This window comes from Mustelus asterias, chromosome 8 (genome assembly GCF_964213995.1).
Source record: "Mustelus asterias chromosome 8, sMusAst1.hap1.1, whole genome shotgun sequence".
NCBI classification, from domain to species: domain Eukaryota; kingdom Metazoa; phylum Chordata; class Chondrichthyes; order Carcharhiniformes; family Triakidae; genus Mustelus; species Mustelus asterias.
This window is the reverse complement of record NC_135808.1, coordinates 56,610,283-56,635,283: the sequence shown is the minus strand read 5'-3', so window position 1 is coordinate 56,635,283 and position 25,001 is coordinate 56,610,283. Positions and strand designations below refer to the sequence as shown.

The following is a 25,001-nucleotide window of genomic DNA, read 5'->3' as shown; positions in this document are numbered from 1 at the left end:
TTTGAAGAAACACAACGTATAGCGCAAGAAACAACACTTTTTAACTGTATACTAATACATGTGACAATAATAAATCAAATCAAAATCCAGGAAGGAGTTAATGGCTTCAGGAGGGTGGAGAAAATGTTCTATTTCTCCAGCAAGAAACAGCAGTGTTGCTCTACAGAAGCCTATAATTTGATCATACAAAAACAGCAATAGAATAGAAGTCCTGCAGCCTCCATGACATGGTTGGACATAAATTATTGCATTAACATTTTAAATAGACAGTATTGCAATAAGTAAAATAAAGGCAAATTATTGCAGATGCAGGAGATATGAAAAGCAAACAGAAAACACTGGAAATGCTCAACAGATCTGGCAGCATACATGGAGAGAGAAACGGAGTTAACAGTTTGAGGCCAAAATGATTCTTCCATGGAAGTTCTGAGGAAGGGTCATATTGGGTTCAAAACATTGGGTGGGATTTTACAGCCTCGCTCGAGCGAGACCGGAAATTCCCGCCCGAGGCCAACAGACATTTCCGTTGTCCACCCCAATTCCATGGTGGGCAAGGCCATAGAATTCCGGTGATTAACTCTGTTTCTCTCTCCACAGAGGCTGCCAAACCTGCTGTGTACTTCAAGCATTTTTATTTTATTGCAATAAGCAGTGGTTAACGAAAGAAAAAATTAGGATGCCCCATCCTTCTCCAAATTCCACAGGACATTTCTTCCCACGCTCTATTTTCTTTGCACTTTATGCAGAAGAACATCGATGTGCATTTCCCATCCTAAATTATGCTAAACTTGGACAAAAAACAAAAAGATTTGACATTTATTTTCTCCCACTTTACATGCAGGATTGTCCTTCAATTCTCAAATATTGTACACTATAATGTTTGGCAACTCACATTCATCCAACCCACCCCACCACACCCCTCCATCCTAGATTGAACTGCCAGATTACACCACATCCCTTTTGTTCCCACTTTCTACAAGCATCTGTCTCTCTTCCACCATCAGCCTTCATCTTCCCTGACACGTTTTACTCCTTGCTACTCCTAGTTTCATTTTTCAAGCTGACCTGTAATCGAAAAGTAATTGTCAAACAATAGTGATCCCTGAAGGGCCACAGTCCCAAATTATAAAAGCAACAATTACATTTCTGCACAACATAGTACACGATAAAAAATCTTCAGGATAAAAATAAACATTTTATTACAATACATTCACCAGGCTAAGGGTAAATAGTACAAACAATTCACACTGTAACCACCTGAGACAGAACCAATTGAATGCTTTTGAGCCTGCAGCATTTTGTGACGTCTTAGATTCACTAATCCATCAATCCTTGCCATATAATCCTCTTCACAATATAAATGCAACCCATCACTCCAGGTGACACAATTCAATTTGCACTGGGTCTAACACTCTGCTCCAAATAGTTATTTACCAATTTGTTCACTCGTTTTGGCCATGCAAATGGTCTTCAATTAAGTCAGCTCTTGAAATGCCAAATTTGCTTATTCCAAATGGCACTTCCATCTGTTAAGAACAAAGAACAGTACAGCACAGGAGCAGGCCGTTTGGCCCAAGTCTGTGCTGACACTGATGCCGCTAATATTTTCTTTCCTCTACGTGGTCCATATCCCCTATTCCCTGTCTATTCATGTATCTATCTAGATGCCTCTTGAATGTTGTTATCGAATCTGCTTCCATCACCTCCACCGGCAACACATTCCAGGCTTTCAAGAACTTCTGTTCTTTGTACATTTCTTTTAAACTTTCCCCCTCTCATTCTCAACCTATGCCCCCGAGTAATTGACCCTTCGACTCTGGGAAAAAGACTCTGACTATCCGCTCTATCCAAGCCTGTCATAATCTTGTAAATCTCTATCAGGTCCCCCCACTCATCCTTCGATACTCCAATGAAAACAATCCAAGTTTGTTCAAACTTTCTTCGTAGTCCAAATCCTCCAAACCAGGCAACATCCTGGTAAATCTCTTCTGCACCCTCTCCAATGCATCAACATCCTTCCGGTAGTGTGGTAACCAGAACTGTACACAATACTCCAAATGCGGCCTAACCAAAGTCTTATACAGCTTCCTATACTCAACGCCCCGACAGAAGGTGGCCAGCATGCTATACGCCTTCTTGACCACCTTGTCCACCCGAGTTGCCACCTTCAGGGAACTGTGGATCTGCACGCCTACATCCTTTTGTATGCTAATATTTCTAAGAACTCTACCATTTACTGTCTACTTTCCTTCTGCAGTAGACCTTCCAAATCGCATCACCTCACATTTGTAGTAGGCCTTCCAAATTGCATCACCTCACATTTGTTAAGCAGAGATTCTCGAGCTGACTTATTCGTTCTTTTAAATAATGGCTTGTGAACCATTTTACTAAACAATTCAAGTCTCAGTTTTGCTTAACCAACAATGCTTAGAGAAACACAGGTGCAATCGCTGGACTGCAGCTCACTCAGCATTAACTCTGGTGTATCACAAGAATCTTTTCTATTTCTTATCTACATGCTGCTACCTTGACAACTTGAACCAAAAACATGTCAATTTCCACGTGTGCCTTGATGACGCCATCACCTCTCTCGTCTCCAAGTTATCAGACTGCTCGTCCAATGTCCAGTACTTGATGTAGATAAATGTCCTCCAATCAAATATTGGGAAGATCAAAGCCATAGCCTTTGGTCAATGCCACAAATTCCACTTCCCAGTTACAGACTACATCCCTCTCGCGGGGAGAACCAGACTCTGAACAACATCAGTGTCATATTCGATCCTGGGATGCACTGTTGGCCTATTATCCACACCAATATAACACCACCCCCCTCCCCCAAACCTATCCACCATCTACAAGGCATAAGTCAGGAGTGTAATATAATAGTCTCCACTTGCTTGGATGAGTGCAGCTCCAACAACACTCAAGAAGCTCAACACCAACAGGACAAACAGCCTGCTTCACCACCACCGATTCACAGTGGCAGCAATGTGTACCATCTGCAAGATGCAATGAAACAACTCACCAAGATTCCTTCGACAGCATCTTCCAAACCTGTGACCTCTACCATCTGGAAGGATAAGAGCAGCAGGTGCAAGGGATTTGCAAGTTCCCTTCCAAGACACATTGTGTCATCATTCCTTCACTGTTGCTGGGTTAAAACCCTGCAACTCCCTCCCAAAACAATACTGTGGATGTACTTATACCACATGGACTGCAGCAAGAAAGCGGCTCAGCACCACTTTCTCAAGGGAAATTAGAGGTGGGCAACAAAAATGCTGGCCTCGCCATTGATAGCGACGTCCCGTGAATGAATATTTTAAAAATATCGCCCAATTCACCCTCCCTCAATTCATCTTTGGATTCACCCATACCTTTGTTACCTCTGGACCACACTATTCCAATGTCTCCAGCTTCCCACGTTCTACCAAAAAGAAACTTGATGTCATCTTCAGTCCTGGTACTCATGACCTAACTTGCGCCCAAGTCCTATTAAACAATCATCCGTGCTTGCTGAGTTTCACTGGCTTTTAGTTAAGCAACACTTGATTTTAAAATTCTCATTCTGGTTTACAAATCTCTTCATCACCTCACCCCTCCACATCCCTGCAATATCGTCTCGTCCAAGATTCTGAACATCTAATTCTGGCCTGTTGAGCATCAATTTTAATCGCTCCACCAATTGATAGCCACACCTTCAGCGGCCAAGGCCTTAGGCTCTGGAATTCCCTCCATAAATCTCTGTGCCATTCCACCACTTTAAGGTGACCAAGCTTTTGTTCATCTACCATAATATTTCATGCAGGTCATGTTTTGTTTTGTGATGCTCCAAGTGCCTTAGAATATTTTGCTACATCAACACCAGTGTATAGATACAAATTGTTGTTGTTGGAAATTACACTCCTTCCAATTAAATGTTGATTCAAATCAGTTCAAACCAAAAGCGCGTAATGTTCACAGTATAGATTTTCCATTCCGCCTTCATTCAACCCACAATAAGAATGTTTCATCACCAATATTGCTGACCTTAAAAGTTAAAACCATGGCCTTGAAGTGGATGCTGCAGATCTACAGAACAATTAGTGCCTAAAATCCGGTCAAATGCTCCCAAAAGGTTGTCTTACTAGAATCCCTCTCCACATTCCATAATTAGAATGCAATTATATTTTTGTGGCCTAGTAAAACCTCTTATCCTAGATTCTTTCCGCTCGTACATCACTATCATGATCCAGTCCTAATTCCGAAACTTTAAAATTAAACATTGGGAAGATTGCAGTCTTCATTTTCAAAATCTTTTTCAGGTTTCACTCACTCAGTTTATCATCTGAAACCCATCTGGTTCACGAATGTCATTTAGGGAAGGAAAATCTGCCATCATTTCCTGGTCTGGCCAAGTGCAACTCCAGATCCACTGCAATGTTGTTGCAAAGTTGAGTTTGTGAAATTGGAATTTGATATTGATAAAGATATTTAAAAATTGTAAAAATGCTAAAGGCAAAAAAAAACATTGCGTGGTTCCTTTAAAAGCTGGTCTTTTGTTTCAGTGCTTGGAGGTTTGAAATGCACAGTACAGAGTCCAAGCTGAAACATCGTATCAACAAGTCAAGCTGTAGTCTTGACAGGACAACCTGTCTTTTTGAATTTAGCCCAATCAATTTAAAGCAGGCACTCAGCTACCAGGAACCTAGAACATTTGAATTTGATAGTGTTGAAAAAAATCAGACCAATCCGATTGTAGGAAAATTGGTACGTCATCACAGGTATAAAAGAGAGTGCAAGGGGAAAAAACAGGAATTACCAACTGCCACTTCTCAAACCTCGAGAGGGAGAGAACAGCTATCAACTCTGCCAGTTTCAGATATGCCTTAAGAGAACGCACCATCTCACTAGTGAAAGGTGCCTAATCAGGAAGAACTTACAGACAGAGGAATCAACAGAAGAACTCCAAAAGTTTCCGAAAGCCACAAAACCTGGTTGTAATTTTTTGAGAATGACTGAATTTTTTTGGGGTTCATGAATGAACATTGTATTTATTTGAACAGCATTCCATTAGAATCTTATTTTGTTTGGTATGTTACTTGTTTAGTTAAAGTTCCCTGTTAGTTAAATAAATAAATTGTTCAGTGTTCATTTAAAGTGAGCGTCAGGATTTCTGCTAGTTAACCACTAAACGTTACTAAAGAACAGTTCACGACTTCCCACACAGATTATGAGGCAAGCTATTCCTCTTTGGGGGATTTGGCTACTTCTCAAAAGGGGGGGGGGGTCAACCTCCGCATCGTAACAAAGTGGTTGACTCTTAACTGCCCTCTGAAATTGCCAAGCAAACCATTCAGTTCAAGGGGGCAATTAAGGATAGGCAGCAGATACTGACCTTGATACACTTATCTCATGAAATAATGAAACAAAATTCTTTATATATGATCCTTGACTGAATTTCAGTATAATATTCACCCATGGAAAGCTTCACAAATAAACTGAACCCTGTCCTAGCATGACAACTGTACATACAGAATTCCAGGCACATTCACAGTACAGGTATGAAACCAAGACAGCCTTAGTCTCCATGGCTTGATTACTTGCTGGATAAAATTGCTGACCATCAGGATAGTCTTTGACTTCATGTGACTCAGCAGTGAGTACAAAGGACAAAGGTATAATCAGCAGCTTAATGGATCTCGGGTACAGCAGTATTGAAGTTTGTTTCAGTAGCTCTTCTTAAAAAGAACAGAGACAGTATCGGACATTCCACTCCTGAATGTTATCACGCAGCAGTTATTGGAAGCAAATAATTGTGAACATTGAGAAAGGACAATATCAGGTTCCACTCAAATGCTGTTACACCATGAAGACCCATACGTTACAAATACTCATTTGGACGAGGTACTGGACAATTTAAAACCTTCGGGGAGGAGCCTGCAAGTGGAAGAAATCAGCAAGAAAAGGGAAAGAATGATCAGTTAGGAATGCAAAATTTTTCCACCTAAATTAACTCCCTAATACAGCCAAGACCATTAAAGAGCTACAGAAACTCTGATAATTGCTTCAACAACTCGATAGCATTTGATGCAAACGTCAGCAGATGTTAACTGAAAAGATCAGGAAATTGGAGTTATCAATTGCAGAAAATTGGCAGAGGAGATGCAACCACTTCTCTACCAGCAGTACGCTGCAGAACAAAATGGCTGTCAAGGGAATGATTATGGTGTGGAGATGCCGGCGTTGGACTGGTGTAAACACAGTAAGAAGTCTGACAACACCAGGTTAAAGTCCAACAGGTTTATTTGGTAGCAAGAATGATTAACCATAGCACACTCAGTCATTTTTGTTTCAGTTTGAAAAGGATTGTAAAGCTCAGTCAAGTCTCCAAATGGCCACATACACAGGAAAAGAGTGAAACAATGAACCCTAATCTAATCGACTGTGCTCAGTGACGAATGATCCACTTATCTGCACCACGTGATACACAGCAAGTATTTTATGTGTGGCGATGTAATTAAGATCACGTATGGAAATGTCATTGGTGCATGCCTTTATGATCAAAGAGGGAAATTTGCTCTGATGCACTGCTGCAGGCTTCACTCAGACAGGAAGCACTCTTGCTTTATGATTTCTGAAAAATGCAATGACTTGTGATTTAATGGCACAAAATTGAAAATCCAATACCTATTCTTTCTTCAATGTAGAGCAAAGGGATAGCTCAGTGAACTTTGCAGCTGGTCATAAAACCCATGAAGGTTCCAGATTTGATTCACATGGTACCAAGTTGGCTGATCTCAGCACATTGGCTGTAAGAGCTCCTAAATTGGCCTCAGTGCTCCTGCATAACAGAAGGAAAATTGGCCAGAATTTCTGCACCTGGTAACAGTTCAGTCACCCCATGTTAGAAGTGCAGTTGTGTGGAGGTTAAACAGGGAGAGGATTGTAAACTTTCTGCATCTCCTCCCAGCTGTCATGAACAAAGATTACCTTCAGTTAATAGCTACGTGAAAAAAAAACTTGTTAAGGTTTAACAAAAAGAGAGTACAATAGAAATTCCAAAACAACCTGCAGCAGTGGACATGTCAAAACAAAGGGGAATAAAAATCATTTGTAACTACAGGTAAGCTTGCATACAACGTCGATTGTCTCAGATCTGAGTTGTCTGAATGGATCCTGAGTTTCAAATGTGGCAAGGGCTGCTGTTTTATTTAATTCTCAAATGATGGTTGATTGGTAAGCAATGAGACCTGGTCCCAAGCAGACCAGGTCCCAAGCAGACCATTTCTTTCTCGTCCTCCCAAGTCCTGCCAAAACACGAGGGGACACCTGGCCATGGGAGTCAACTTCCATTTTTTTTTAAATTAGGCAACCAATCTGCATATGACAGCATCTACTGCCACGGAGCCTGAATAGACTCCATATCAAATCCCAAATCACTTTAGGCAAGTTGCAAACGAATAATTTTTCCTCAAACCCAAATACAAGATTTCCTATGTCCAAAGCACCTCAAAATCCAAGATCAATATTTCCACCTCCCAGAACAAGCTGAATTTTCATAAGTTTTCACTTCAATGTAACACAGTTTAGCAAGAACAAAAATTATTTTTCTGTCGCCTCCTGTGGAGAGAAGTAGCTCACCTGAAAAGATGGCTTTTCTCCTTTGGAACATCAGCTGAATCCAGTTTCGGACCAATGACATTCAAACCTTTCTTTGCAGTTAAACATCGTAAGAAAAAATTATTTTGGGAAGTTCCCACCCAGCCAGTTCTCTGTACATTCCGTATCCACAGGACATTCCCGCAAAAAAGGATTAAATATTTCACAATTTGACACTTCAAGAAATAATTTGCAGGTGAAAACAGGAGTGCTTTTTGCCCACATGATTAGAAACCACTTTAGTTGGCTGTACATGTTTAAATTCTTGTTGGATAGAAGCCAGTATTCCAGCATTAGGTACTATCAGCAGTTTATCAGAGCTCATTTCCTCATCCATTCAGTTTGAGTTGTTAAAGATTAAACATTTACACAAACAGCACAAGGCACAGGGCTGGAGTACTCCTTACAAACAGCCAGAAATACTTCGGCAGACAGCTCAGGAAGGATGTCCGTCCTGCCCCACTGAAGGTAGTCAATCGCGTGACAGAGAACACTTGCTCAGGGTGAACACATACAATTAGCTGAAATCACAACGTTTGAGGTGAAAGCACAAATTCAGGAAATTCTGGAAAGGTTGCACAAAAATTGAAACAATAAAATAGCCTAAAGGATTGTCAGCACATTATTGAGCACACTTTACAATTAAATGTGTAAAACAACAGCCTTCCTCCTGAGTAGCCATCACAGAACAGCACCAGCTGCTCAGATGTCAATATTAATGGAGTAACTTCTTCCAGTGTTAATAACCAGAGTTGCACTCGTAAGCACAGGCCATGTTGCTCTGGACTTCTCTTCCCTGCACCAGTTAGTTCGTTATCAATATGTACATTTTTGCATTAACCATCTTGCCTTCTTGAATACAGTAACTTAAGCTGGGGCTAGAACCTTAGAATTAGAGTTAGGCCATTCAGGGGTGAAGTCAGGAAGCCCTTCTACACACAAAGTGCATTGAAAAATAGGAACTCTTTCCCCTCACCACCCTCCAAAAAAGATTTTGGGTCTGGGGGTTAAGTGAAAATTTCACAACTAAAATCGATAGATGTTTGTTAGATAAAAATATGAATCAATATGACACCAAGGTGGGTAAACAAAGTCAAAATACTGATCAACAATAATTCAACTGAATGACAGAATATGTTTGTCGAGGGTAATTGGCTCACTCCTGTTCCAATGTAAGCTGGAGAGGAGGTTTACAGTTACCAGCTCCATAGCCTACCACCCTCACAGTACCTTAACTAAGACAATATTCTTCAACTACAATGCGAAATAGAGTCTATGACCCCTGGCAAGGCAAAAATAGTATATTTTAATGGGAGAGGAGCTGCATTCAAAATGTCATGTTCTTCTTACCTTTCCAAAACATCATTCAATACTCAAAATAGTGTGTGGGACAATTCAACAGATATCACCATTTCGTCGAACCACCATCACCACAGTTAGCTGGACTACCTTCAAGCGCATTCTCATGTAACAGAGATAGGACTTCCACCCCGGGAAGAGGGTCGAGCAACATTTCCACACCTCAAAGCAATTTTTTGAAATATTTAAACATATTCTTTTCTCCAAACACCAGTATATAACCAAAAATAACGGACAGATAAAGAATTGTATGTCTGTTGCTCAATGTTGGTCCAAAACCAGTGTTATGGTTCAGGTTAGAAACTCTGAAGTGTTTTATGAAGTCTGCCTGATTCATAAGTTTTGCCTTTTTAATTTGGCCAGGATAAGTATGAGATGGTTCACTTCAGGTATGATTCAAATTACCCACTCGGGAGCTTTTATCAAACAAAGTTCATTTTAGAATACAGTCAACATGTATGGTAAGAAAATTAGCAAGAACTTTTATCAATTACAAACAAGAAACAAAACAATCACTATAATGTATAACCCTTAATGAATATCTCTAATGTGTTCTAATTAAACCACAACCTATAGACTAGAAAAAATCTTTTCAGAGGTTTAACACAGAACAGACTACTGCTCACATGATAATGGAAATTTGAGCCATTTGGTTGAAGTCTGGAGTTCTCTGGATTCATTCCAAACAGTTTGAAGACAAGACAGCTTCCTAAATCACCAGAGATGCTCTGGTCTAGCCCCCAACAAGAGCAAGCTTTCACCCTTCAGGAAGACAAGATCTTGTTTTCAGCTAACCAACAGATTTTTCAAAACAACAGGGAGAGACAGAAAGCACTTCTTTTTAGCTTGCTGTCCCTTCTAAAACAAAACCAAAGACTCAAACCTGCAGCTCCAAACTGAAACTGAAAATCAATCCTTGCCACCTGACCTGCCCACAGTTTTTTTCTCCTCCTCCCAACAATGACATCACCTCAGGCTATGAGCATGAATTAAAAAAACTCTTAAAAGGTACGCTATCACATCAGTTTCTGTGAGAACTGCCAAAAATGTCCTCAAAAGAGAATAAAAATGAGTGGAAGCATGTGAAGTCATCAGAAACTTAATTGCTGAGCTCACCATTTCGTGGTTAATGTACCACAGTTTCAAAATGCTGCTTCTGATATTTCTATTCAGAATGTTTTGATTTATTTCAATTTAAATAAACATTTCATGTTTTAAGAATGTTCATTATATTTCAAAACATATACCCAAAGACATGAAAACAGCATCATGTATCATGTAGCTCAGGACAGAGAACATCTACATTGTGATAGGGTGGCCATTCACAACTGTAACTAAACTCTGGCCTGTGGAATATTTCTGGCTCTTGAGCCCTGACAATTTAACCAATGTAGTTCAAGCATTTTAATTCTATTTCTAGTTGAATTTTTACATTCCCAATTCGAATTTTGCTCAGCTGTCAGGCACTGGCTTGTGTCATGTTGCTTCTGAACTAGCTGGTGTTTCTAACTGCTGTTGAAAATATCTGCAGATTAACATAAATTTAATTTGATTTAAATTTCATCAGTGGGTTGCAAGATTTACTGTACGCATTCAATAGCCCACCAAGTCAAAAGTTTGGACACTCCTGCAGGATCAGAACTATATCCTGTATGCACGGTGATGAGTCTAATTATCCAGAATTACCTTGTTCCAACGAGGAGACATGCTTCACAGTTTAACTGTTATATGGGTGTCAGCTAAGAAACATTTTGAGACAAAAAAATTACACACAGATATTTCACCTTCTGTGATAACCCTCAGGACTTGTATGGTGAATCCTTAAATGATCTCCATGGACTCGTAGAATACAAGTTCCCGTGGTAATCGGCAATTGCTTACCCAGGTGGAACACGTCACCCGAGCCCTTGATATGGCAGACCCCTGTGCGGGTCTAGTGAACTATCGTCCTAGACGGGTCTCACGTATATGCACCACAGGGTTGTGGTTTAATTTTTGATTTAAGAATAAAACATTGTTCCTTTCCAGTCGGCTTCCTGAGTTATTCTACCCTCCATCATTCATCTCCCTCCAATCAGAAAGGGAAAACTTTCAGTCCTAAAGAATTCATCATCTAAGCCTTGCATTTAACAGCAAGTAGCAGTGGAGCTGAACAGGATCAATTCGGAAGAGCAAGGGTACTGATTTATAGTTCACATGGAACACAACAAAAACAGCAGCCCTCAAAACATCAGTACAAATTCCAGAAAATCCAATAATCCTTTGAGATAAAAATATGTGATTTATTCATTCACCATAAATTAATGAGTGGAACTTGGGAATCAATTTCCAAAATACTGATTAAAATTTCCCAAATTCCAAGCAATTAGGTGGCATTTGAACGTTAGCTGCTGAGGCAGGTGGCTCGAGTCAGGAAACCTCCAACTTACCAAACGCACCTCAGTCAAAAGGACCTCAGGAGCCACATGGAGGTGAAAGGAAAATAAATGTCTGGCAATCTAATACACTTCTCATTCCTGCACATTTGATAGTGAAAGCAAACTCCCACTCCTCAAATACCTTCAAAGCTTTTAAATGTCCTCACATTGTTTTTGTAAGATTAACAATCTTCTGTTCAGGCCCCACATCAAAGACGGCTAATTCTTTCACAGACTCTTAAAAACGTCAATCAAACAATGAACTCAGAAGCCCCTGCTGAGCTAAGTGTAGGGAATGAACTGAGGAAATGATTGTGCCTTTTATCACTCAGGATATTTTAAAAATATCCAAATGGCATGATTTCGTAGAAAACTACCCCATGTGTTGTTGAGTCACACATATCAGAAAGCTTTCCAGTTCAATCCAAGGTTTGTGCAAAATTTATTTGATGTGGGGCAGGGCACTTTCAAAGATGCAACAACTGGACCTCAGAAGAGCAAGACAGGGAGAGAAGAGAATACACTTACAATTTTGAATTCCTAAACACTAATGTCAGCTGCATTGTGTAAAATGCAACTGAGAACCAGGCCACTTTAATGTGGCACACCTTTAACAGAACAGCCTGTCAACCCTATCTAAGCTATAAATCAAGAAACATGCTACTGAGTGGATGCCTGCTCACACCTTGCAATGTCCAGAATAAGTCATCAGCTTCAGAAGAAGACAGAAAATGGAGTAGGAAAGCTTGATTTCAATTAACCCTTGTTTTATTCCTTGAAAAAAAGCAACAGCGAGGAAGAAAATAATGGCAGACATAATGAACAGTTTCTTTCAAAAGACAGAAATCACTTTCACACCCACCTCTCTACATTCCACACAACCACATGGAGTTATGCTTGATTATCAAAATCCTACAAAAATAGAGATTCAAAGAAAATTAAGAAAGCTGCACCAATCAGAAGATCAGGCCATTACACTGCACCACTGTCACTTTCTCCGTCAATCTTGCTTGTGAGAAATTACAAATTTATGACTGCTGACAACATGGTTTAAACAGTTCATTTCACAGGGGGAGATAGATTGAAATCCAACTCATGTGGATGGATGAAGATTTAAATTCTCTCAGAATACAAATAGTTTTCTGATCCACTAAAATAAAAACAAAAAATGCTGGAAATACCCAGCAGGTTGCACAGCATCTGTGAAAAGAGAAACAGAGTTAACATTTCAGGTCTGTGACCTTTCACCAGACCTGGGAAAAGTCAAAAATGTAATGCGTTTTCAGCAAGGGGTAGTTGGGATGAGGAGAGAGGGTGAAAGGAAAGAGAGATGAAAAGACAGAAGAGTTTGCTTCCCAGTGCCAAAGGGAATGGTGATGAGGCAAGAAATAAAACAGCGAAACACTAGGTGCGCTGCTGATTGAAAGCAAAATGAAAGAAAAAAACCCAAACATGAAAAGAAAAAGAAATAAAATGGGGCCGAGATTAGGGTCTGAAATTGTTGAACTCAATGTTGAGTCCAGGAGGCTGTAAAATGTCTAACTGAAAGATGAGGTAATGTTCCTCAAGCTGCCATTGACCTATGCTGTAACAATGCAGCGGTCCAAGGGCAGAAATGTCAACGTGAGAGCAAAGTGGAAAATTAAAATGACAGGCCCCAGAAGCTTCTGGTCATGATTGCAGACTCAATGGAGCTGTTCCACAAAGCAGTCACGCAATCTCATTTGGTCTTCACAATGTGGAGGAGACCGCATTGTGATTTGCAAATACAGTGAACAGAATTGAAGGAAGCACTTGTAAATCATTGCTTCACCTGGAAGGAGAATTTGAGGCCTGGGTGCGAGGAGTAAAGAGCTAAAAGGAGAGATGCTACATCTTCAGCGCTTGCATGGTAAGGGAAAGGAACAGGGTTTTGGAGATATTTGGGGAGCGGAACAGGGTTTTGGAGATATTTGGGGAGCAGAACAGGGTTTCATAAAGGCAACAGTCCCTTCTGAATACTGAAGGGGAAGGGAAGGACTTGTGGTGGCAACATGCTGGAGATAACGGAAATGACAGAAAACAATTTGTTGAATAGAGGCTGATGGGTTCGAAAATGAGGAGAAGGGGAATCATGCTCTTGGGAGGGAGGGGAAGAAATGAAAACAGAAGAAGTGCGGAAAATGTGTTGACAAGGCTGAGGGCCCCATCAACCAGAGTGTGTGTAGGGGGCGGAAGAGTCCTCAATGGAAGAAATAAGAAAACATCTCAAAAGCGGTGTCACAGAGGCAGAGGAACTGGGAGAATGGAATGAAATCCACAAATAGCTTCAAGTGCAATGCAGCCTAGTTGAGGTAGTTGTAGGTATTATTCAATATTCCCCAATATTCTAATTCACTATTCCATTCTGTGCTCTTTAACACTTGAATAGGCCCTTGAAATTGCCGATTCTGTAGCCTTGCTGATTTGGAGTGATTATGGTGAATGGTGCTGATTGATAAAGTGGGTTAAGTATTTTCCAGTTCCTCAGATTTGCATTAATCTATCACATTGAGATTTTCTTATCATTCACAGCTCATCGAGAGCCTGCAGTACTAGTTAGTTGGCCTTCACTGAAAGATCTGACAGCCCTTAATGACTTCAGAAAAGACAGCTTTTCTTTTCTGCAAACAAATGGATTATTTTACCAATATCTGCATAAATAAATTAACTGGCTACTTGACAGATCCGCCTTCATTTCCCCATCTATTCACCAGCCAGAATTCACTGGCCAAAAGCAACTCCAGTCACATGTACTGGGAGAAGTGAAATTATCTTTGATTAATCTGTGAACTGTCAATGACATTACACATTTATTTCACTTACTATTCAAGTTCAGTAAGTATTTTTCAATTAGAGAAATATAGCTTTGCTCAAACATTGATCACATATTGACACATTTTTATTGTGTGGTCAGGCTAAGGGAAATGACAAATCAGTTACTTTGATTTGAGAGGCTCATTGTGGATTCAGTTCTGAATGATTTTCCCTTGGAACATGTACTGATGTGACGCATTATCTATTCATCTCCAATTACCACCATCAACAGAAGAAATAGTACCTAAGCACAACTTCTTGAAACTGAGCAGAGTCAACAGCTGTTTGCTCAGAATAAAGGCTCATCAGCTCCTCAATCTGAAGGGAGAAACTCAGAACCTTCTTTCCCTGGATGAAGATTTTTTTTTACATTTGCATGTTCTGTAATATTGCAGGCCTAGTAATTGCTGCAATAGAAATTCCACAATCGCTCAATGTTGTCAGCATTCTGAAGGAAACAAGGCAGAGCTGCAGTATTAAAATCAGAACTGAAGTCCTGGGACGGCCAACCAGTGACTTTTCAGATTGGAGGAATGGAGCTAGGAAACTCTGATATTAATCATATAAGTTTTGACCTGGTCTTCTGTGCTAATGGGGACGAGTATCAGCTTCAAGTCCAACACTTTTCATTGCATGCCTGCCCATATTTGTTTAAAGATGGATTCTTGCCTAATATTTGGTCTGGTAACTGGCACATTTTGTTACATTCTGTTATTTGTGGGTGAAAATGATTTGGTTTGAATTCCGCTGGTGACGTGTAGTAACAGATACTACTACAGAAGTTTAAATATTAATCTATGACACAGGATGGAGCACAAACCATCACCATATAAAGAAAATGGATCTCAAGTCTGCTTTGTCCAAAGCCTCAGTCACACCAAAACACACTGACATCTCTCTATGAGGTGATGACAGGGAACACCATTACCTCAAGCAATCTCAAATTGGTCAGGCTGTTGTCATCTACCTGCCCATTGTACTTGCATCACCTTAAATGACAAGTCACCAAAATGAAGTTAATTCGAGGAAATGGAGGTCTTTTGAAAACAAACAAGATATGCATACACCACCACCTCACAACAACCAGAACTTAGTATCAGACAGAAAACTGGCGCAGAAATTCTAATTCTAATTTTTGGAAAAGACATTGAATGGGTCAAGTCAACAACTAAGATCACATGCCACTATTCAAAGAGACACAGAGAGCTCTCCTTATACACCAGCTTTCGGACTGCTGCTTCTTCGTCAGGTGAAGTGGAGAGAGGTGCGCAGGCACAGAATATATGGGTGGAGTATTCTGTGCCTGCGTGCTTCTCTCCACTTCACCTGACGAAGAAGCAGCAGTCCGAAAGCTGGTGTATAAGGAGAGCTCTCCGTGTCTCTTTGAATAGTGGCATGTGATCTTAGTTGTTGACTTCAAATAAACCTGTTGGACTATAACCTGGTGTCATGTGACTTCTCATCTTGTCCACCCCAGTCCTACAACTGCATCTCCACATCAGGAATTGATTAAGTCTGTCTCCACCAATCCGAATAAATGTTTCACTCCCCTCATTGTGGGCTATTACATTACAAAAAGTGGATGTACTGAAAAGTCATGCAATGTTTGTGAAGCATTTTGGAATGTTTGAGAGATGTGATGAAGTTCAATCATTTTAAATAAAAGATTGATAGATTTCTGATAACGAGAGGCACTGAAGAATGGGACAAGGTGGGTACATGAAATGATGTCACAGATCATCCATAACCTCCAAGAATGACAGAAGAGGCTAGATGGGCTAAATGGCCTACTTCTGTTCCTATGTTCTTAATCTCCTTCAGTTATCAATCATTTCTTTTTCCCACACCTACCTTACAAAACAAGACCTAACTTACAAGTTTCCAATTTCTTGTTAAATGTAAGAACACATGCTTAGCTTGTGTGTTTAATTATAGATGATTTTTAAAGCAAATCAATTATTTCCAAACTGTCCGTGAAGTTTTTGGTGTGGTGAGGAGCAGCAATTAAGTGCTGTTGTAAACATGAAATTTGAGGATCATCTTCTACACACCAACAGAATAGGAGGTGCACTTAAAATCGAGCAAATTAATGAGGTCATAACTATTTGGCTGAAAACTAAAGGGAGGCAGGATTAAAGATTTGTTTTCCAATCATGAAAGTTTTTACTTCCTAAAAATATTAAAATCGCCCAAAAAAAGCAATCCAATCAGATGTTGTGCAAAAACTAGCAATTATCTCCAAGTTTATTCTTCCCAGCGAAATGCTCAGCCATGCCAGAAGAGAAACATGAATATGAAAAGCTGAAAGCTACCATTTTCATGGAATTTCTTCATTTTTTCCCCCCAAATCAATGAATTAAGAGCATGAAAATATTTGCCAAATGAGTGGAAATATAGACGAGTGATGTTTCACTAAAGGACCACAAATGAGACTTTACTAGAAGGTAGAAACTCAAATATCCTACTGCCCAAGGACAACTGTTTTGAGCAATTAAGTGCCACAGCTTAAGAACTTAACAGATATTTACAGCTTGTCCCTTTTTTCTTTGGCTTCTATGTTGTCCTTGGATATTTCTAAATATGGATACTGTCTGGTGTATGGCGTCTAAGTATTGTCTGGTGACTCTTTAAGTAACAAGAGATAAGGGGCTGGTTTTCACTCAGAATCTATGCAAAGCAAGACAGTTATGATCATTAACAGCATGATGGGAAAGGCAGGGTGCCAGACCAGTCACAAGTGCTTTTCCGAAGACTGTCTACTTTATCTAATGATAGGAAAAATGATGCAGAGGGAAAAAAATGTTATCCTTCACTGGTCGCCCAAAGTTCACCCAAACCTCAGCTGTGGGTATTAAAATGCATCATATACATCATTCACCCTCCATATCCAAAGCAAAGAGTAAATATTTGTGCCCTGTGGTTTCCTAGTAACAGTGATTCAATACATGAATGCTTCTGAGTATTTTCAATGCCAGTTTTCACAGCAGCATTTTGACAAAGTTGAAGATGGTTAAACAACAATGCAAAAGTGTCCCAACACATGAATCAAGCCAATCATAACCACTTTTCAAAATATCCCACATCTTCTACAAATCTAATAATTTGTCAACATTGAACAGGTATAAATTATCAAAATTACTTTTAAATAGCCACAAACCACTCCTACAATCCTGACATGCGCCCACAAGAACCACCGAACTTAACAGCTGCCTTGTCAACAAATTCTCCAAATGTCAGCAACACTTCTTGATTCTTAATTTAGGTGACATGGCCTGTGTGACGACAGGAAGAATCATCTGCCATGAGGCACATCAGTTGCACTGCTCCAGAAAGACTTCAAATGCAATTACGTATGTCATGGAACATCCATACAGCTCCTGCTGGCTCCATGGGCCCAACACTTGGCACCAAGTTGCACCATTCTGAAAATGTACGAGGTAGGAAGCAACACGGGAAAAGTTTACATGACCAAGATCAGACTCACTATAACGTGATGGCAATGAAACTGAACAAAGTGTTCTTCAGTGACAGTCCAACAGTTATCGTCTTCTCAGATGTGCTGATATAATTTTCTTCTTTCCATGCAAAATCATTTTTCAAATGTCTCAATATGTTGTCAATCACAAGAAAGCAAGATATGACTAAATATACCAATTTGTTTCTGCATAGTTTGCATTAACTTGGCTAAATTTGTAGTGTTTGTTATGAACACCAGTGGCACAGCTGTTCACATTCTTTGACACAGTGAGAATGCTCCAACTTCTGTCTATCCCTACGATGGGAGAGGGATATATAACATGGCCAAGGAACCCATTCTAAACCCTGACAAAGAGGGCAGAAGAAAATCTGGTTAATTTGTGATGCCTCTCATGGCATAGATACTGCATTGGTTCACAACTAAAATGCCTCCTTGGAAGTGATACTGGAGGGCAGATGTTATTTGTATAATCTAACACAAATGCGAGAGATGGAAAGGGGAGAAAACAAGCAAAAAGACATTGAATTAATTTGAGTAATTTTCTACTTCTGAAAATATGGAATGATTAAATGGTCATCACCTATGTCTAGTTTAAAAGTTTAAGTTTATTTATTAATCTCATAAGTAGGCCGACATTAACACTGTAATGAAGTTACAGTGAATATCCCCTAGTTGCCACACTCCGGCACCTGTTCGGGTAAATTGAGGGAGAATTTAGTATGGCCAATGCACCTAACCAGCACATCTTTTGAACTGAGAGGGGAAACCGCAGCACCCGGAGGAAGCCAATGCAGACACGGGGAGAACGTGCAAACTCCACGCAGACAGACACTCAAGCCGGGAATCGAACCTCGGTCTCTGGCGCTGTGAGGCAGCAGTGCTAACCACTGTGCCACCATGCTGCCCCCTATAATGGTCTACTTATAGCAAAAAAAAGCAAAGAAGCAGACAGAATGTTGTGGTCAAATTATATCTCTTAATTCCACTGTATGTTCAAATGTCCAGCATTATAAAAACATTAACAAAAGTATCAGTAAAACTTCTGTTCCTCTTCCAGTCATTTTTGCTAATTTCTCCCTCAGAAAGGATTTCAGATGAGCCTTCTGAAACTTTTTTTAAAGTATTAATCACAATTATTGTAGCCCTTTGTAAGAGAATGAAATGGACACAAGTACATGAATTACTAATGGTTCTCATAGTTTTTCCATACAGAGATGAATTAGTTCATCAGATTACTGTTTGCATTCTCAAGTCCTTAAAGGGTCTAGTTTCTTTCGTTGTGCAATGCCATTCTGCTTTATCTAATTTCAAAATAAATGCAAATTGCAGCCACACCAAGTCAATGAATGAACTCACCAAACAAAAGCAGTATTGAAGTAGGTGCCTCAGCTGAGAGTCACACAGCTGAGAATGCATAACTCACCAAACCATTTCCTGATACAGTCACTTACAAACTGGAAGCAGTGATTCAGTGACCACAATACATACATACACATTCAGCAGCTATTTCATGTATTCCAGACACCTGGTACTTGTGCTTGTGACAGATCTTGCGAAGAATTGGCATTTGGAGAGCAAGCCATGTGCCATACTGTCATGACTGAACAGGACTTTTCTTCTTTTCACATGGTGGTTTTCCTGTCATAATTTCAATTTTTCAAACTTCAGATTGTTTCTTTATCACATTGAGAATTGCCCAAGCTTTAGTCCATAACACTCTTCAGCTTAAGGACTTCAACTAGGCCAATGCTGGTTGACCTTCCCTGATTGTATCCCATTCCTTGTTGGAGAAAGGGAGGGCAAGCAACTAGCTTCTGCTCCCTCGTGTCACGAACCATCCTCAAGAAAAGCTGAGTAGTTTACTCTCTGGGTTGCAGCAAATGACAATCCTAACGTAGCATGATGTGCCCAGTTACCCGAATTATTGAAAAACAAAGAGCAGTTCAGTCAAACCACCAGAATGTGTATCTCATATTTGGACCTTTCATTAAATTTTAGTTAGCTTAAGGGACGCCAGCAGAATAAATGACTTGTGCAATAAAATGAATCACACTCTCCTGTCACTTAACTCAAGAGTTTGAATCATTTGTGACTCCTCATGGTGCATTTCCTATGTAATTCATGTTCTTTAAAACTGCAAATAATTGTCCAAAGTGGCGTGAGCAACAAATAACAATGCGCAAGGCACATATTATAACAACGATGTATAATGTAGAACCTTGGAGTTGCCAACTGGTAAAAGAGCAGCAAAAACGCTGTCATCTGTAAACAGTACTCATGCCCAACCTAACTGGGTGACATAGATGAAAGAATAAACAAACCAAAATAGTTGACCAAGATTGAAGCAGATCATAAAGCACGAGCATGGAACCAAATGAACAGGAAAACCAAACAGCTCATTTGCTTTATCAGCTCAGGGTCAAACTTCCAGCTCTTCTAAAAGGTTATCCTGAAATAATGAAACGCAAGTGGTAAAATTTAGAAATGACCAGATGTGCACCTTCAGCTTTTAACACAAAACAACCTAGAGAATCAAAAAGTGCACAAATGGAATTGTTAAAGATCACCCAGTAGAAACATAAAGGTCCGATGAAAGGTCATCAATCCAATATATTAACTCTGTTCCTCCTTGATATTTCCAACATAATCTGTTTTTATTTCAGATTTCCACCATCAATACTATTTTGCTCTTGTTCAAACACAATGAATTGGCAGCTGTTCACACTCCAAGATGATATCCCTTGCTGAAGAAAAAAATTAGGTCTCACTGACTGCGCTGATTATTAAGACAAGTACAAGAGGAGCATCCTCTCCAAAAATTTCCAAGCCCCAAATATTTTCTCTGGGAATAAGGTGCTGTTCACACTTCGGCACCATTTCATTGAGCTGGCATGTATATTGCAACTGAATCTTCAAATGATCCCAATGCTTCATTTTTGCTGATTTAGAAATGATTTGATTAAGTTCACAGTGATCTCAGTTTCAGTTATCATACATGAATGGTACAGTGCGAACCACAGCTAACAGTTCCACTGCAGACTGTTTCCCAAACCTAGCAGAAGACCACCAAGGAAGGGACATCTGCCAGAAACTGATTTGGACCACGTTAGCAAGAGCCTGAACTAGTGATTATGCCATGTGAAAACAGAAGGCAATCTGGCTTCCCAGATAAAATTCAAATAGGACATGCTGCTCCAGCCAAAGTAAATCACAAACAAGTTAAATTATTTACTGAAGGATCTATTCAGGCTAACTCAAGCGAAGAAAGCATTTTGACAAAATAATAAGAATGCTTTGCACTGCCCTTCTTGTCCACAGCAGAGTTAATAATGAACCTGCAGAGTCCCAAAAAGCATTTGTTTGTGCTCATCTCAGACAGGCAGATGGGTGTTTGGTTATTTCAAACCCTGTCTGTTGTTGGCTCTTTTTTCCAAGTGGTTCAAATCTTATTGGACAGGACAGGCAAGGCAAAAACATTTCAATAACAAAGCAATCAGAAAAGACAGCTTTAGTCTTCAGTTCAGAGGCTAGCCAATTAAAAGCGACACATCCGCTGAAAAAAATTCACCAAAGTGAGTTGGCATTGAGTCAGCTTGATATTAAAGCTATGCCAAAAGATGAACTCACATTGCATCCAAAGTGACTGTCTGTTATCCATAATGCATTTAATCAGGGCACTTAAATCCCCAACCCCGTTCCGAAAGGAGCGGATCTCAGTAGGTCAGTAAAGCTACCACGGCCCTGGTAAACTCCACAATATTTGTTCCCGAATGCTCTTTCTTCATGTGTTGTGCCAGAACATGGTGTGTCAGCAAATTATCCGACCATAAAGGCCACAAAAGCCAAGCTTGACAAAGTCACCAATGCAGATCCACCCACGCATGTTTTTCAGCAGATCTTCCATAGTAATCAGGCAATTTTCTCCACCCTCGTCTGATGACATGAAGACAAATTATTACTCCCATTTCTGCAGTGGCTGATAGCAACAGATTGAACTTGTCATAGATTGAATATGGAATACTATTAACCTTGAGGGCTTTTTAAACACACATGATGCATTTACTGAACCATTAGGGAACTCCTCATTTTAAGTTCAAAACCACAAAATGATTCAGAGCATTTGTGTTTCTTCTGCATATCCCAAAGTTTCTTACATTACAATATGTTCAAGTTCCATCAACCCAGTAGAAAGAATCCCATCTGGTTTTGTGAGCCCTTTGATTTGTCTCATTTCTCTCTCCCATCTGCACAATTGCCTTATCTGAACTTGAACCCGAGTCCAACACCAAAAAGTGACTGAGTTCGGAGTTAAATTCTGACCCAATCAGAGCACTCAAACTTCACTTGTACATTCACATAGTACACTCAGCAAATGACAGAGACAAAGAGGGGCTCTCTAATGTTAACTCAACAGTTACTTTTCATTCACAACTTTTGATTTACATTGGTTAAAATTCACAAAGAAGAAGTAAGTAAATAAATGCTGGAAATCTGGAGTGGAATCAGTGAATACCAGTTGAACAATCTAAGTGGGAACTATCAGGGCACCAACCTGCTATCTTTTTCCAGATGTGCACTGATCTAATGTGCATTTCCCATTAGTATTATACATTACATGTTTGACAATTGCTCATTTTTAAAAATGATTATTTAATCAAAATCTAACAGCAGATTATACCACAGTTTATTAATAAACTCCATTAAGTGAAATAAATACAAGCTATAATTAGTAAATTGGCAAGTCGGATATTGTCACATAAAACGAATGCGTGAGGAAAATGAAATTATGGTTTTTCTGTTTCTTACAATTTGACAGTCACCTTACAATAATTGCTGCAATGATTTTTTAAAAACTGTAATCGTAGCGTCTGCGAATTATGCAAAATGGGAATACTTCGGATTTTCATGAATAAAAAATCTCAGGAACAGGGACAGGGTTCAATGCCACAATGGCAGGGGAAGGAGAGTCTGCAGCAGTGAAAGGCGAAACTGCTCTTATATCCATTCATACATTTCAAGCAGTCACAACGGGCCACGTTCCTGACATTCAACAGCAAAACCTAACTGTTAAAACTTCACTCAAGCACTTTCGTTGACAAGTGGTTGCGAACAGCAAGCAAAAAAAATAATTTGTCAATAAAAATTAAATATTTTAAAACATCTGTTTTATCCACAAACAAGTAAACAAACAGTCGGTTGTCAATGGATTGCACCACTAAAATAGTACCGGTCGTACAACACGGAAAGTTGAAAGCTTTAAAAAAAACATGAAACTAACTACACATATGTTATTGTTGCGAATAAGTTTCCGAAGCGCCAATTTGCCAGGGTGAGAAAGAGTGAGAAAGATAACTTTCCCCAAGATGGAAATGTTTGTAGCCCGATTATCGCAAGGGTTAAAAGAAATTTATTACTGTGAGCCCGATTATCGCAAGGGTTAAAATAAATTTATTACTTCAGTCAACTGCCTGATCTTGTTTTTTCCATCTCCCTTTCATGCTTCGCATTTTTCCCCAAACTTCTCCTTCAAACTTTCTTTTCTCGCTGCAGATTTCACCAAATCTGGCTTTTCTGTTAAAAGTGCCAATCCGGCTGCCACCATCACTCTCCCCGGTTATGGGTCTCATGGCCTCTATCCATCCACAGAAGACATCACCCAAACCCTGACACCCTCCACCCCAGACTCTTGTCTCTATCCAACACTCAACCCAAACCTTGCCCCCCTCCATCCAAACCTCAACACAGATCCTGTTCCCCTCTATCCCTCAACCCAAACCTTGCCCCTCTCCACCCAAAACCCTTAACCCAGACTCTTTCCCCCTCTCAACTCAGATTCAGTCCCTTCCACCCCTCAACCCAGATCCTGTTCCCCTCTATCCCTCAACCCAGATCCTGTTCCCCTCTATCCCTCAACCCAAACCTTACCCCCCTTTAACCAAACCACAAGCCAGATGGTGTCCCCTCCAAGTCTCAACTCACACCCTGTCCCCTCCAGCACAGATCCCTGTCCAGTCCATCAATCCAGATAATTTCCCTTCATCCCTGAAACCTTATTCTACACCGCCCCCCTCCCCCCACCGCCCCCCAGCTTACCGTACACCCGGATCCATCCCTGTTGCTGACACACCGACTCCAGTAAAATCCGTTCCACCGGGTCGAGCGCGGGCTCCTCCATCCCGGAGCCCGGGAGCAGCTCCAGCCGCTCGGCCGCTTCCGGCGTTTCCATCCCGGCCGGCAGCAACACACTCTCACGCCGGTCTCGAATTCAGCAACAACCCCCCCTCCCTCCCTCCCTCCCTCCGGACCACCACCACCACCGACCACCACTGCCTCCCCGCCACCACTTCAATCGCAGGCGGGAAGGAAACCACACCGGGGAAGGGGGCGAAAATCAATGGGATCGGCCCGGGATGGCCCAGCGAACCGGCCCCGGCGCCAGCACACCGCCAGCCATAGCAACAGGCCCCGCAATCACACCCCGAGCTATCGCACCTAACGACAGCCTCCTCAATCACACCCAGAGTCATTGACCCCCAAGCACAGCCCCTTCCATCACACGCAGTCATCAACCCCAATCAGCCCCCTCCCCTAATGTTGCCCAGAGTCATCAGCCTTCGGTCTTACCCAGAATCGGCAATCTCAGGCACAACCCCCCTTAATAACACACAGAGTTATCAGTCCCATCCACAGCCCCCTCAATCATACCCAGAATCATCATTCTCAAACAAAGCCTCCCCCACTCCACACCCAAAGTCATTGACCATAATCCCCTTCAATCAAGTTCACTACTCCGATGCCTCCCATAGTTGGGGGTCAACAGCCCCAAGCACAGTCCCTCTGAATCATACCCAGAGTCGTCAATCCCAATGACCCCCTCATCACACTCAGAACCACTGGGCCAAAAGTTGCCAACTCTGGCTCAGAAATATTCACAGAATTTGAATCATAAAATCCAGATGGTTGGCCACTTTGATGGTGGCAGAATATAAAGCAACAGTCTGTGAGAGAAGGTTCCCATCCTCAATGATGGAGAGCCCAGCATGTCAGTGTGAAGTACAAGGCTGAATCACTTACAACCATCTTCAGCCAGAAGTGCCAAGCAGATGGTCCGATTTTTGCCTCCTCAATATAGCCAGTCTCCAAGAAATTCGATTCACACCGGGTGATATCAAGGAATGACAGAGTACATTGGAAACAGCAAGAGCCTGCAAGATCCCAATCTCAGTACTGAAGACTTGTGGTCCAAAGCAAGCCATGCCCGAGCCAAACTGTTC

At 40.7% G+C, this 25,001-nt stretch overlaps 1 protein-coding gene across 5 annotated transcripts in view; it reads right to left on the bottom strand.

The window, feature by feature from the left end:
* rasal2 (RAS protein activator like 2) overlaps positions 1-24,246 on the bottom strand; it is a 365,152-nt gene extending 340,906 nt beyond the window's left edge. For 2 of the 5 annotated variants that reach the window (XM_078218017.1, XM_078218020.1), the window contains exon 1: positions 23,821-24,246. In XM_078218017.1, coding sequence (XP_078074143.1) covers positions 23,821-23,953 — 133 coding nt within the window. In that variant the 5' untranslated portion in view covers positions 23,954-24,246. Of the gene's footprint in view, positions 1-21,354; positions 21,373-23,820 lie in introns of those variants that run through there. The other 3 variants (XM_078218016.1, XM_078218018.1, XM_078218021.1) reach the window with 2 other exon arrangements.
* Positions 24,247-25,001: the final 755 nt, after the last annotated feature.